Source organism: Schistocerca gregaria, chromosome 9 (genome assembly GCF_023897955.1).
Source record: "Schistocerca gregaria isolate iqSchGreg1 chromosome 9, iqSchGreg1.2, whole genome shotgun sequence".
Lineage (NCBI taxonomy): Eukaryota > Metazoa > Arthropoda > Insecta > Orthoptera > Acrididae > Schistocerca > Schistocerca gregaria.
The window spans coordinates 107,708,975-107,725,023 of record NC_064928.1 but is presented as its reverse complement, the minus strand read 5'-3'; the positions used below and the strand labels follow the sequence as shown (position 1 = coordinate 107,725,023).

Here is a 16,049-nt window from a genome sequence, read left to right as displayed (position 1 = left end):
GACACCACTGGAGGCGGGCTGCACGATGTTGGGGCGTGAGCAGAAGACGGCCTAATGGTGTGCGGGACCGTAGCCCAGCTTCATGGAGACGGTTGCGAATGGTCCTCGCCGATACCCCAGGAGCAACAGTGTCCCTAATTTGCTGGGAAGTGGCGGTGCGGTCCCCTACGGCACTGCGTAGGATCCTATGGTCGTGGCGTGCATCCGTGCATCGCTGCGGTCCGGTCCCAGGTCGACGGGCACGTGCACCTTCCGCCGACCACTGGCGACATCATCGATGTACTGTGGAGACCTCACGCCCCACGTGTTGAGCAATTCGGCGGTACGTCCACCTGGCCTCCCACATGCCTACTATACGCCCTTGCTCAAAGTCCGTCAACTGCACATATGGTTCACGTCCACGCTGTCGCGGCATGCTACCAGTGTTAAAGATTGCGATGGAGCTCCGTATGCCACGGCAAACTGGCCGACACTGACGGCGGCGGTGCACAAATGCTGCGCAGCTAGCGCCATTCGACGGCCAACACCGCGGTTCCTGTTGTGTCTGCTGTGCCGTGCCGTGCGTGTGATCATTGCTTGTACAGCCCTCTCGCAGTGTCCGGAGCAAGTATGGTGGGTCTGACGCACCGGTGTCAATGTGTTCTTTTTTCCATTTCCAGGAGTGTACCTTAACATGATGGAAACTGCATCTCATTGGGTCCCAAATTGCCTCAAATCACTGATGTACATAAATGGGCATACACGGAGTATGCATTGTTGGCATCCACCTGGGCAGATAGAACAACACAGGAGGCTTATTTCTGCAGCATATTGTCACCATTGATGAGGCATGGGCATGAGGCTGAGAGACCAATGAAGCATCAGTTGAATGAATAGCTTCATCCAGGTTCGGCACACCCACAGAAATTTTGATTGGGAGCTTCAAGCTCTTATTGCATCAGTAGTGTTGGGATGTCTTGGATACCCTCCATACTCAACAGAAATGAGTTCTTGTGCCTTCTGTTTCTGAAGTTGAAGGACCCATTCTGAGGCTGCTGATTTCCTGACTTGGCATCTATACTTTCCACAGTAGGACACTCCATCACTGTCAACAGCATAGAATACCTTAGCAATAATACCCAACAGCTTCCTAACAATTGGAAGAAGGTAACATTTTGATGGTGATTACTATGAGGAAATGAAATGCAATTGTACTGAGTGATTAAAAAATAAACAACAGACTTCAGTTGTTTATTACAGACATCTATAAAAGAAGGGAACATATTGCACATGCCACTGGATAGGTGAAGATTCAAAGTCTTGAGGCAGCAGCACTGTTGTTGCTTTGTGACAACATGGCAACCACATCACAAGAAAAATCATTTTGTATGTTGGAATTTGCACAAAAGCAATCCATTGTTCAAGTGCAATGATTCAGCAGGAACTCATCTCTGCACAAACAGATTTATGACTGGCATACAACATTCTTTGAAGTTGGTTACATGTGAAAAGCAAAGAGCACTGGTCAGCCATGCATATCTGATGAGAATGTTGAGTGTATCTGTGATGTATTTACATGGAGCCCTCATAAAACCATAATACAGGTAGGCTAGGATCTTCAGCTTCCTCAAACCATGGCATGATATGCTCTGAAACAACATGTGCTTATGAACCCTTGCGACTTGCAGTTACTGCAGCAATTGCATCCCAGTGATCATAACAGAAGGTACAAATTTTGCATTTCAGTTTTCCAGGATATGTCAGGACACTTTCCAAATGACTCATCTTTTCAGATGAATTGGTGTTTCATCAGTAGAGTAAGGTAAACCATCAAAATTCAGGGGTCACAAAATCCTAGTGTCATTGTCATCAATCATTTAAGAAATTCACTGAAACTTATTTTTTTTTGCCATTTCTGCGCACAAACTTTATGGGCCTTTTTGCTATGGAGGAAACTGACAGGTACCTCATACCTGGACATGCTGCAAAATTGGTTATTTCCTCAATTTCATGAAGATTCCAATGCTTCGGTTTTTATGCAAGATAGCATCCCATCTCACTTTCATCTTGATATGTGGAGTTATCTTAACACCCTCCACTCCCCCCACCCCCACTTTGGATTGGAAGAGGTGGCAACAAGATCTTGCTCATTTATTTTAGCTTCCTATGTTACCAGACTTCATACTTTGTCTTTTATGCATCCTCTCAGAAAAAAAATTACAGAGTCTTTGTTCCACCAGTACTAGTAGTAGTGTTATACATCAGGTGTTATGGTAGAAGCTGTAGGAAATGGTAAGGTGCCAGGCTAACATTAATTCAGACAGTTTTTTAAAACAACTTTATTAACAACAAATTCCTACTAATCATTTACAAAACACTTTTTCTAAAAAGAAAATCACCATTTTATTTACTTACTTATTTACTTACTTACTTACTTACTTATTTACTTATTTATTATCATCATCATCCTAATGATCACATTTGTGATATAGGATTTGTCAGGATACATTTTAACAACTATATGATATTTACAAAAATTTTTTCTATGCTGATTTCATATGAATCTGTCCTATGTTTAGTACAATATACAACTAATAAGTGTTCTTATAACATAATTTCTTATGTGTTTGACTGACTTATTCCTTGATGTGATTTCATTTGTCACATTTATGATATATATTATTATACAGTTGAACAGAGCTATTCACTTATACTGGAGTGAGATTTATTAAGCATGTGGTTCTTAATCTTCTTATGTGCTTGATAAACATATTCACTGATGTAATTTCATTTGTCACATTAACTTAAACCTCTATTATTATACAGTTGCGCAGAGATATTCACTTATGCTTTAATAACATTTGTCATGCATGTGGTTCTTTATATTCTAATACAGTTGAGCATAGAAATTCACTTACACTGTAATAACATTTGTCAAGCATGTGATTTTTTTATAACAGTTTTAAATTTATCCTCTTTTTCCAGCTCTTATGTGTTTTGCATTAAAACGTTTGATGACTTGATTACATACATGTTTCTGACTTCGGGTCCTTGTTACAGCTTGTAAGTGGAGATCTTTACATTTCCATGTAGTCTGTATTGGTTTACATTTTGTTCTGATTTCTTTTGATCAACAGACATTTCAGAATGTATAACAATGGAATTGTTAAAATTTTCAATACCTTAGAAAGGGGCCTACAATGTGTTTGAGGTGGTCTCTGGGTCATTATCCGAATACCACGTTTTTGTAATTTGAAAATCTCATTTAGACAACAATTTGTTTTTCCCCAGAACACTATCCCATAGGATGCAATGGACTGAAAATAGCCAAAATATACTAATCTGGTACAGTCATTACTACAAACTCCTCAAATTATTGTAAGTACAAAAAATGCTGAATGGTCCTTGTACTTATATTTTATTTCACAGTTCAGTCCCACATACACTTCTTACTGATATACTACCCACATCATCTGTCACTGGAGGAAGTTGCAACAAAATGACTCTTCCCATTGGTGTGTAGAATGTACAAATCTGGCGACATACAATGTGACTTACGGAAAAGCATAATCTACAGAATTCCAAAGACGGCAACAACAGACAATTGCGAGAATTATTGCACAATCAGCTTAACAGCTCGTGCATCCAAGTTGCTTACAAGAATAATATACAGAAGACTGGAAAAGAAAAATGAGGATGCGGTAGATGACTATCAGTTTGGCTTTAGGAAAGGCAAAGGCACGAGAGAGGTAATTCTCACATTGCAGCTAATAATGGAATCAAGACTAAAGAAAAATCAAGACACATTCATAGGATTTGTAGACCTGGGAAAAGCGTTCAACAATGTAAAATGGTGCAAGATGTTGTAAATTCTGAAAAAGTAGGGGGATAAGCTATAAGAGTAGGGTCATATACAGTATGTAAAACAGCCACGAGGGAATAGTAAGAGTGGACGACCAAGAACGAAGTGCTCGTATTAAAAAGGGTGTAAGACAAGGATATAGTCTTTAGCCCTTACTGTTCAATCTGTACACTGAGGAAGGAATGATGGTTCAAATGGCTCTGAGTACTATGGAACTTAACATCTGAGGTCGTCAGTCCTCTAGAACTTAGAGCTACTTAAATCTAACTAACCTAGGGACATCACACACATCCATGCCCGAGGCAGGATTCAAACCTGCAACTAGCGGTCGTGCGGTTTCAGACTGTAGTGCCTAGAACCACTCTGCCACCTCAGCCGGCTGAAGCAATGATGGAAATAAAAGAAAGGTTCTGGAATGGAATTAAACTTCAAGGTGAAAGGATATCAATGATTCGATTCACTGATGATATTGCTATCCTGAGTGAAAGTGAAGAGGAACTACATGATCTGCAGAATGGAATCAACAGTCTAATGAGTACAGAATATGAACTGAGAGTAAATTGAAGAAATACTAAAGTAATGGGGAGTAGCAGAAACGAGAACAGCAGGAAACTTATCTTCTGGACTGATGGTCATGCAGTGGATGATGTTAAGAAATTCTGCTACCTAGGCAGCAAAATAACCAACGCCGGGTGGAGCAATGAGGACAGCAAAAGCGGGCTAGCACTGGAAAATAGAATATCCTTGGCCAAGAGAAATGTACTGCTATCAAACATAGGCCTTAATTTGAGGAAGATATGCTGAGAGTGTACATTTGGAGCAGAGCATGGTATGGTAGTGAAACAGGGACTGTGGGAAAACTGGAACAGAGGAGAATCAAAGCATTTATGGTATGGTGCTAAATACAAACGTCGAAAATTTGGTGGACTGATAAGGTAAGGAATGAGGAGGTTCGGTACAGGATCGGAGAGGAAAGAAATATGTGGAAAACACAAGGAGAATGGGCAGGATGATAGGGCGGCTGTTGAGACACCAGGAAATGACTTCCATGGTACTAGAGCGAGCTGTAGAGGTCAAAAACTGTACAGGAAGACAAAGATTGGAATACATCCAGCAAATAACTGAGGACGTAGGTGGCAAGTGCTACTCTGAGATTAAGAGGATTTCATGATGGACTGCATAAAACCAGTCAGAAGACTGATGACAAAAAAAAAGGAGAAGAAAGAGAGAGAGAGAGAGAGAGAGAGAGAGAGAGAGAGAGAGAGAGAGAGAGAGAGAGAGAGAGAGAGAGATATCGAAGACAGCAAAATGCTTAGCCCATGCAACCAAGGAAAACAGTTATGCAAATCGAACAATGGGACAGATTTAAAAAAAAACGTTTTTCTGCTTTTGAGGTCTAGTCACTAAGAACACAGGTGACATAGGTATGGCGTTGGGAGAGACAGATGGTCTAATTACTCCCTCCACCAGCATTTTACCAACCATCTACCTTATCTCCATCTCAGGAGCAGATTACTCAACTGAATGGTATACTCAGTTTTATTGGTGGCCCCCAAGCAGCCCATTAGCATTTACGGGGATCTCCCTAACATCTTTAAAAAATCCGTGGATACTGTCTGGGAAATTTACTGCTAATATAGTCACTCCTCAGAAGCAATATATTTAAAAGACATGCATGACGCGGCAGTTTCTCAGCACCACCTTGTCTGTTTGCGCAACAGTAAAAGATGTGTGTACGAAGTTTGGTTGAAATCGCTGCAGTGGTTTCGGTGGATATGTGGAAACATAAATCCGCTTCAAGTGAACTATAGCAACCGTTTTCTTCGGGAACAATACCTAGTTACTGCATAAGAAACTTGGCAACTGATTCACCAGTGGTTTCGTGTCAACAAACACGAATCAAATCGGCTGTTATAGTACTGTCTCTATGCCACTACCAGCAGGAAAGCATTCTTCACTGTGAATCGTCATCAGATCCTCCCTCACGAAGTTCATGCAAAGCGTACACAGCACTAGCTCATCACTGGACACGCTTGCAGTATCTTCATCTAAGTCGCTGTCTGAATCTTCAACGAAGGTAGTTTCCGCCTTGGGAATGCAAGGAACGCAAGCCTCCAGATGGTTGTCCAGTGTACCTTTTGTAACTTGGGCGTCACACATTGGGCAAGAAACGTTTTCACCCTCTGTTTCTGATGTCTTGGCGAAATCAGAGTCGTCATTAACCAAACACACGTCGTAATGGAGATGGATTTCACCGACGGGAATATCCTTGTCACAAAACAAACATTTCACCAAATGTGTTTTGACATCTTCGTTTGTATCTAACAGCTCTCTCGTTGGAAGTACAGTTACACCGGAAGATGCGTCACTCGATGCCTTCTGCGTATTACGGTTCAGAAGGTGTGCAGAGATCGTTTCATCTGGAAGAAAGGACAATAATAATTATTTACCAGTATATGTACAACTGTGTAGATAATGTACCCCCTCTCCACCTACAGCCACACCACTAATGGACAATGATAAGCGGAAGTTACAATGTTTATGCCGGCCGTAACACACACACACACACACACACACACACACACACACACACACACACACACACACACAATAATATAGCTAGCAGTTCAGGTTAATCAAGTTCCAGATAATTTTACACTGAAGCGCCAAAGAAACTGGTATAGGCACGTGTATTCAATTGCAGAGAGATGAAAACAGACAGAATATGGCGCTGCGGTCGGCAACGCCTATATAAGACAAGTGTCTGGCTCGTATGTTAGATCCTTTACTGCTGCTACAACGGCAGGTTATCAAGATTTAAGTGATTCTGAACGTGGTGTTACAGTCGGCGCACGAGCGATGGGACACAGCATCTCCGAAGTAGCTATGAAGGGGGAGATCTTCCCGTACGACCATTTCACGAGTGTACCGTGAATATCAGGAATCTCCGACATCACTGTGGCAGGAAATAGATCCTGCAAGAAATAAACCAACGACGACTGAAGAGAATCGCTCAACGTGACAAGTACAACCATTCCGGCAACTGCTTCCGATTTCAATCCTGGGCCATCGACAAGTGTCAGAGTGCAAACTATTCAACGAAACAACATCGATACGGGCTCTCGGAGCCGAAGGTCCACTTATGTATCCTTGATTGCACGACACAAAGCTTTACGCCTCGCCTGGACCCGTCATTGTACTGTTGCCTGGTCGGGCGAGTCTCGTTTTAAATTGTATCTAGCGGATGGACGCGTACGGGTATGGAGACAATCTCATGAATCCATGCATCCTGCATGTCAGCAGGGGACTGTTGAAGCTGGTGGAGGCGCGTAATGGTGTGGGGCGTGTGCAGTTGCAGTGATATGGGGACTCCTGATATGTCTAGATCGACTGACAGGTGACACCTGTGTAAGCATCCTGTCTCATCACCTGCATCCATTGATGTCCAATGTGCATTCAGACGGACTTGGGCAATTCCAGGAGAACAATACGACATCCCCCAAGTCCTGAATTGCTACAGTGTGGTTCCAGGCACACCCTTCCGAGTTTAAACACTTCAGCTGGCCACCGAACTCCCCAGACATGAACCTTATTGAGCATATTTGGGGATACCTTGCAACGTGCTGTTCAGAAGAGATCTCCACCCCCTCATACTCTTACGAATTTATGGACAGCCCTGCAGGTTCATTGTGTCAATTCTCTCCAGCACTACTTAGGACATTAGTCGAGTCCCTGCCACGTCGGGTTGCGGCACTTCTGTGTGCTCGAGGTGCACCTAAACGATATTAGGCAGGTGTACCAGTTTCTTTGGCTCTTCAAATATTTGCACAGAAGAAACAGACAAATAGGTATTAGACACAAAACAGACAAAAAACTGGAGGGCACATATCACATATTAAAATCGCCTCGTCGATTCAGGAAGGACACTAGACGGTACACAGAATTTAAATTTTTACCACTTTCTTCGACGTTATGCAAAAAGGCGTTATATGTTCTGGTAAAGGAGGAAAGAAAGTGAGATTGGATAGTGATTTAAAGACGATATCATTACAGACGGAGCACAAACTCTAACGGGGGAAGGAAATTTGGTCCGCAACGGAGCAATCCCATCATGTTGCTGCAAGCGATGTAGGGAAATCACGATTAAACTAAGACTGGGTGACCGAATTGGATTTGAACCGACATCCCCCAGAATACTTGTCCAGTCTTACCACTGCCTTTGCCACGTCGCTCGGTTCTGAAAAAATTCAGACAAAAATAGAAGGTGCTTATAAATTAAGTCAATAGCAAATGCAAGGAAACGGAAGAGGTATGATTGCACGAAAATTATAAACTAATCTAAAATAACTCGTCATCGGCATTAGTTCCACTGACAGAAGCCAAAGTAAGTAACGGTTAAGTTCAACGAAACGTTGAGAGTGTAATAGGAATTCTACTTAAATACAGAGGGAGCGGACAGGGTAAAAGAGTAGATTGAGGTCGTCTACATTCTGTCTGCTGTGATGAAATTAGAAAACGGCGTCTGTTTGGAAGCCGCAGGGAAATCAACATCAGAGTCAGAGTTTAACACAGATTACGAAGATTTGCACTCAAACAAGACAGGAGATACAGATAACGTGCCTGCGGAATTAGTTAAAATCATTTGGAGGAGGTGGCACCCAAACTACTATCCAGGTTAGAGTGCAGAAGCTTTGAGACTAGAGGTGTAGTACTGAACCTTTGGAAGAAAGTTTAACTTTCACGAAGACAGCTAGGGCAGGGAAGTGCGCGAAGCATAGCAATCAGTAAGATAACTCACACTTCCGAGAGAGAGAGAGAGAGAGAGAGAGAGAGAGAGAGAGAGAGAGAGAGAGAGAGAGAGACTAACATTGTATGACTGTCGCCCGTCTTCAGTAACGGCCTCCAGTCAGAAAAGGTTTCTCATGTGTGACACACCTAGATGGTAATAAGGGCTTTCAAAGGTACTGATCAAAACGTCCCGCGTTCGAGCCAAGCTACCACTTAAATTCAGATTAAAAGTCATCAACAAGGGCAACCGAAGACATTCGACATAAGAAGTCATCCTCGTTCTGTCAGTGGCCTTGTCAAAGAGGGCGGAGGATGGAAAGACTTAACTTAGATGTGAGTATCAGTGAAATTAAATACACTCCTGGAAATGGAAAAAAGAACACATTGACACCGGTGTGTCAGACCCACCATACTTGCTCCGGACACTGCGAGAGGGCTGTACAAGCAATGATCACACGCACGGCACAGCGGACATACCAGGAACCGCGGAGTTGGCCGTCGAATGGCGCTAGCTGCGCAGCATTTGTGCACCGCCGCCGTCAGTGTCAGCCAGTTTGCCGTGGCATACGGAGCTCCATCGCAGTCTTTAACACTGGTAGCATGCCGCGATAGCGTGGACGTGAACCGTATGTGCTGTTGACGGACTTTGAGCGAGGGCGTATAGTGGGCATGCGGGAGGCCGGGTGGACGTACCGCCGAATTGCTCAACACGTGGGGCGTGAGGTCTCCACAGTACATCGATGTTGTCGCCAGTGGTCGGCGGAAGGTGCACGTGCCCGTCGACCTGGGACCGGACCGCAGCGACGCACGGATGCGCGCCAAGACCGTAGGATCCTACGCATGCCGTAGGGGACCGCACCGCCACTTCCCAGCAAATTAGGGACACTGTTGCTCCTGGGGTATCGGCGAGGACCATTCGCAACCGTCTCCATGAAGCTGGGCTACGGTCCCGCACACCGTTAGGCCGTCTTCCGCTCACGCCCCAACATCGTGCAGCCCGCCTCCAGTGGTGTCGCGACAGGCGTGAATGGAGGGACGAATGGAGACGTGTCATCTTCAGCGATAAGAGTCGCTTCTGCCTTGGTGCCAATGATGGTCGTATGCGTGTTTGGCGCCGTGCAGGTGAGCGCCACAATCAGGACTGCATACGACCGAGGCACACAGGGCCAACACCCGGCATCATGGTGTAGGGAGCGATCTCCTACACTGGCCGCACACCTCTGGTGATCGTCGAGGGGACACTGAATAGTGCACGGTACATCCAAACAGTCATCCAACCCATCGTTCTACCATTCCTAGACCGGCAAGGGAACTTGCTGTTCCAACAGGACAGTGCACTTCCGCATGTATCCCGTGCCACCCAACGTGCTCTAGAAGGTGTAAGTCAACTACCCTGGCCAGCAAGATCTCTGGATCTGTCCCCCATTGAGCATGTTTGGGACTGGATGAAGCGTCGTCTCACGCGGTCTGCACGTCCAGCACGAACGCTGGTACAACTGAGGCGCCAGGTGGAAATGGCATGGCAAGCCGTTCCACAGGACTACATCCAGCATCTCTACGATCGTCTCCATGGGAGAATAGCAGCCTGCATTGCTGCGAAAGGTGGATATACACTGTACTAGTGCCGACATTGTGCATGCTCTGTTACTTGTGTCTATGTGCCTGTGGTTCTGTCAGTGTGATCATGTGATGTATCTGACCCCAGGAATGTGTCAATAAAGTTTCCCCTTCCTGGGACAATGAATTCACGGTGTTCTTATTTCAATTTCCAGGAGTGTATAAAGAAAACAAGTACTTCTGGTCAGACGAGTGTAGGATAATATGAACAGCAAGAGAAAATGTTGTAACGGGAGCAGCATTAGTTATGAATAGGAAAACACGGCACAGGACACTGTAAACAGTTCAGTGATATGGCTGTTTCATCAGATTCGACAGCAAGCCAATGACGACAATTTTAGTTCAGGCATATATGCCAACGTCGCAAGCGGCAGATGAGCATACAAGTAGAGTATGAGGATATTGAATGAGTAATTCAGTATGTATAGGGAGACGAAAAATCCAATAATGAGGGTATTTGGAACCCGGTTTTGAACCGCGTGACCGCTACGGTCACAGGTTCGAATCCGGCCACGGGCATGGACGTGTGTGATATCCTTAGGTTAGTTAGGTTTAAGTATTTCTAAGTTCTAGGGGACTGACGACCTCAGATGTTAAGTCCTATAGTGTTCAGAGCCATTTGAACCATTTTTTAATCTAGTTTTAGGGCAAGAAATAGAAGAAAGGATTACGGAAGAACATGGGGTTGGCAGTACGAATGAGAGAGGACAGAGAGTAATTGTGTTCTACAATCAATTTCAGATAGTAGGAGCAAATAATCTGTCCAAGAATAGGAAGAAGAAGAAGAAGAAGAAGAAGAAGAGAAGGAGAAGGAGAAGGAAGAAGAGGAGGTGGAACATTTGGGAAAGAGCCAGACACACAGCAAAGTTGCAGCTGGATTGCTTCATGGTAAGACATTCCGAAATCAGATATTGGAGTCTATGGCGTACCCAGATGCAGATACAGAATGGAATCACATTTACTGTAGTTATGATGAAGAGCAGATTTAAGCTTAAGAGAATCTTCCGAAAAAGATCAATCTGGAATGAAATGGGGTACTGAAGTAGTGAGGAATGACGGGAAGCGTTTGAAGTTCGCTAAGGATGTGTGGACTGTGACAAGAAACACCACAGTAGGTAGTTCAGTTGAAGAGGAATGGACATCTCTACGAAGCACAATCATGGATGTTGGAAAAAGAAAACATTGGTGCAAGGAAGCTAACTGCAAAGATACCTACGTAACGGATGAACTACTTTAATTGATGGACGAAAGAAGAAATTACAGAAATGCTCAGGGAAAGAAAGAATCAGCCCATCATGCTTCTACAGATACGTCGACGATACTTTTTTTTAATCTGGCCACATGGCAGTGACACGCTGCAGCAGTTTGTCGAACATTTGAATGGTGTACATCCAAACATAGACTTTGCAATGGAGGTAGAGAAGGAAGGGAAGTTACCTTTTTTAGATGTGTTATTGGAGCGAAAACCGGATGGGCGACTGGGCCATTCTGTGTACAGGACGCCAACGCATATAGACATATATGCATAGCCACAGCTTCCATCGTCCGCCTCAGAAGAGAGCTATGCTGAATACTGTAGTATATAGTGCCAGGACTATTTTCGACAAGGACCACCTCGGTCCCGAGATTAACCATTTGACGAATTTTTTCAAGAGGAATGGTTATTCTGCCGATGAAATTAAATCACTATTGCTCAAGAGAGTAAGACATGATGCCATCCATAAACAAGAAGAGGACCAACACAGCGCGGCTTCCATTTTGCAGTGCTACAACAACCAAGATGGGCAGAGTGCTAAAGAGGCAAGGAATAAAACCAGTTTTCCGACCACCTAGGAAAATTAAGGAAATTTCGAGACCAGTCAAAGATATTCTCGGCTTAAGAGTGCCGGGAATTTATAGTATTCCTTGCGAATGCGGCAAGAATTACGTGGGCCAGTCTGTAAGAAGCGTTGCCGACCGCTGCATCGAGCACCAGCGCGACCTGAAATACAGGTACTTGGAAAAATCAGCTGTGGCTGAACATAGCCTGCTTAACAAGCATAAGATTTTATTTGGAGAAACGAATTACTGGGACTGTATGATCCGGAAAGCAGTCTAAATTATACTTAGCAATAATACCTTTTACAGAGACTACGCCTATGCACTTAGCAAACACCTGGAAGAGTGCACTGGATAAAGAAAAATCGCAGAGGAAAACTTCCCGCACTTTACCTACTGATTCAAGGGATGGCGCTGCAAGCAACGCTGGATAGAAACTACATCTATGGATGTAGAGGGCACCACTTCACTACGCGCCACATCGCTGTTGCTACGACGTATTCCAGCCAATGAGAAGCCGTCCTTTGCATATAAAAGTGGCAGCCTCTCTAGTTAGGTGGGTGCTACCCTGCCTATAAACTCGTCCATATTCGAGTCAGCCTTCCGTCGCCTTACTGGAACTAAACCCTGCCCCTACTATCCTCCATGATGATCACCCCTTCCCTGACACCCTTAGTAAGGCTAATCACTTTGCCTCCTACCTCTCTCATATCTTTTCCATCCCCGATGATCCCCTTTTCGATTACTCCTTCCCGGACGTCTGCAATCGAACTGACACCTCTGTCCCTCCCATCGCACCTGGTTTCCAGTACTTGAACAACATTGCACACACGGAACTCAATGCCCTTATCACTACACAGGATCTCATTGCTACACTTCGCACAAAACGCAACACCGCTCCTGGTCACAATTGTGTCACCTACCGCCACCTTTGTGAAGTTCCTGTCTCTTTCCTTTCCACCCTGGCCAGGCTCTACAACGTAGTCCTGTCCACCAGCTACTAACCCGACCTCCCATATCCTGATGTTCCATAAACCTGGTAAACCGCCGTCCACCGTCTCCTCCTACCGTCCCATCAGCCTTACTTCGGTCTTCAGCAAGGTCCTGGAATCCATCCTCACCCGACGCATCCACCAGCGTCTCTGCCAGCACCACCTCCTTCCCGATACCCAGTGTGGCTTTTGGCCGTCCCTCACTTCCCACGATCTTCTCTTTCACCTTACTCATCTCCTTTCTGAACAGCTTAATTCCCGTCGCTAGGCAATCTTCCTCTCCCTGGACCTCAAACGTGCCTATGCCCGCGTATGGCATTCCGGTCTCCTCTTCGAGCTCCAAACCTTCGCCCTTCCTACTAACTACGCCTGTCTGATCGACTCTTTTCTCCCCCACCGTCCTTCCTACGTCACCATCCATAACATGGATTCCTATACCTTTTTTCCCTCCGCCGGTGTGCCCCAAGGCTCCGTCCTCTCCCCCTTTCTGTATCTTTTGTATATGGCGGACATGCCGACACCTTCTCCAGTTTGCCAATGACACTGCCTTCCTTGCCCTTGCCCCCAACCTGCAGCGCTCCCAACACCTTCTCCAATCACATCTTGACCGGTTCACCACTTGGTGCAACCAGTGGTTGCTCATGGTCAATCGCTCCAAAACCCAGGCGATCATTGTAGGCAAAACCACCCTTCCGCCTCTTAGATTTCTATCTAACAGCCTATGGCCGTCCTATCGCCATCAACCCCACCCTTAAGTACCTTGACGTCACCCTTGACCGTCGCCTCTCTTGGACCCCCCATTTCCAAACAATCCAAGGTAAGACACGCTCCCGACTCCGTCTCCTCAAGCTCTTTTCCGGCCGTACATGGTGTCTGGACCCTCCACCTTCCTCCACACCTATAAATCCCTCATCCGCCCTATCCTTTGTTATACCCATCCGGCCTGGATCTCCGCCCCCTACCTTTTATAAATCCCTTCCAATCCTTGAACGCCTTGCTCTCTGCCTCGCCTACCCTGTACAACCTCATTCTGTTTCCCCACCACCTTTTACTTGAAAGGATACGGATCCTGTACACCTCCTGCAAACTCGATCCTCCTCACCCGCTTGTCTCACCCATCCTCTCCCACCCCCGCCTGCTGCTGCGCCTGTATTCCCACCCTGTCTGCATCTCTCCACCCTCCTTACCCTCTCCCAAGGTGGCTTCCACCAGCTCCCCCTCCTTGGTGATGTCCTCCTCCCCTCCATCTATTCCTCCTATCAACTTTGATCCTTCCCTCCCACTTCCTGTGTGTTTTCCTTTGGGCACCCTCCCTCCCTCTCTCTCCTTTCCCCCCATCCCCGTCTCCATCCCTCTTCCCCCGGGTTTCCCCTCCCCCTTCCTCCCTTTCCTCCCCTGCCCATGACATCTCTGCTCTCCCCTATCCCTCTCCCACCCCCTTCTCCTCCTCCTCCTCCTCCTCCTCCTCCTCCTCCTCCTCCTCCTCTCTTGGCAGGTCCCTTGACTCTTAAATTCGTACATGCTCAGTGGACATTCGCGTACCGGAGATCATCGCCTAGTGTTTGTGTGTGCCATCGTGTTCGTGTTCGTGCCCGTGCTCAAGCTCAAGTGTTCCAGTGTTTATTCCTTTGTGCTCCAACGTTCGCTTGTGCCATCTGTCATCTCTGTGCGTGTCCACTTGTCTGAAAATTTTTATTTTTGACTCTGTGCCCTTGAACGGCTCAGTGTGTTTTAATTTTGTATGTCTACGTTTGTATAACCACCCTGTCTGTTCTGTGATTGTCTTCTTTCGTATCACTAGTTTTGTGTGTGGCCGAAGAGCGGCGTAATACGCCGCTGCTGGCCTACCAGTATCAGGTGTGAAATTAATAATAAAGAAAAAATCTACCTCGCTAGTTTACGACAGTCAGTTCTAGCCCTGACGACGACCATCGAGGTAGTGGTCGAAAGATTGGAGTTTTATCCTGAATTGACGCCGAGAGATATTTATTCAAGAAATACGTCGCGAAAGACTTCATAACCAGAGTCTAAGACTGTCTGAAAAAAAATATCACCCACACAATTCGAAAGGCAGCAATATCAGCTAAGTGCAAGAACTATCGTACGGTCAGCTCAACAGCTGGTGCGTCCAACCCGCTGACAATATAGAGAAGAATGTTAATATACAGACGAATGTCAAAAGCACCAGAGAGGTAGTACTCACATTGCGCTTAATAATGGAATCAAGGCCGAAGAAAAATCGAGACATGCTCATTTGTAGACCTAGGAAAAGCATTCATCAACGTACAATGGTGCAAGATGTTGCACATCCTAAGAAAAATGTGAGTAAACTATAGTGAAAGACTGGTAATATACAATATTTACAGGGGCCATGAGGGAGCCATAAGACTGTAATACCAAGAACGAAGAGCTCAGATTAAAAACGGTATAAGCCACGGATGCAGTCTTTGGTCCGTACTGTTAAATCTAAAATTCGGAGAAGCAATGGCAGAAATAAAAGGAGTGGGGTTAGTGATTACAGAATATGGATTGAGAATAAATTCGAAAAAGACGAAGGTAATGAGATGTAGAAGAAATGAGAAGAGCGAGAACCTTTTCAAAATTGGTGATCACGATGCGGATGAAGCTAGGGAGTTCTGCTACCTAGTCAGCCAGGTACTCCACAATGGACGAAGCGAGGACAACACAAAAAGCAGGCCGGCCGCTGTGGCCGAGCGGTTGTAGGCGCTTCAGTCCGGAACCACGCGGCTGCTACGGTCACAGGTTCGAATCCTACCTCGGACATGGATGTGCGTGATGTCCTCAGGTTAATTAGGTTTAAGTAGTTCTAAATCTAGAGGACTGATAACCTCAGATGTTAAGTCCCATAGTGCTTAGAGCCATTTGAACCATTTTTAAAAAATATTCGATACCTTTTTTCATCTCACTGTATATGCACATCCGATCTGAAAGCATGGACAGTACAAAGAGTTTTCCGTTGCCACCACTGTAGG

At 45.4% G+C, this 16,049-nt stretch overlaps 1 protein-coding gene across 1 annotated transcript in view; it reads right to left on the bottom strand.

The window, feature by feature from the left end:
• Positions 1-4,073: 4,073 nt before the first annotated feature.
• The window catches only part of LOC126291859 (DNA-dependent metalloprotease SPRTN-like), a 130,062-nt gene continuing 118,086 nt past the window's right edge, over positions 4,074-16,049 (bottom strand). Inside the window, exon 5 of the mRNA XM_049985580.1 lies at positions 4,074-6,261. Coding sequence (XP_049841537.1) covers positions 5,753-6,261 — 509 coding nt within the window. The 3' untranslated portion in view covers positions 4,074-5,752. The remainder of the gene's footprint in view (positions 6,262-16,049) is intronic.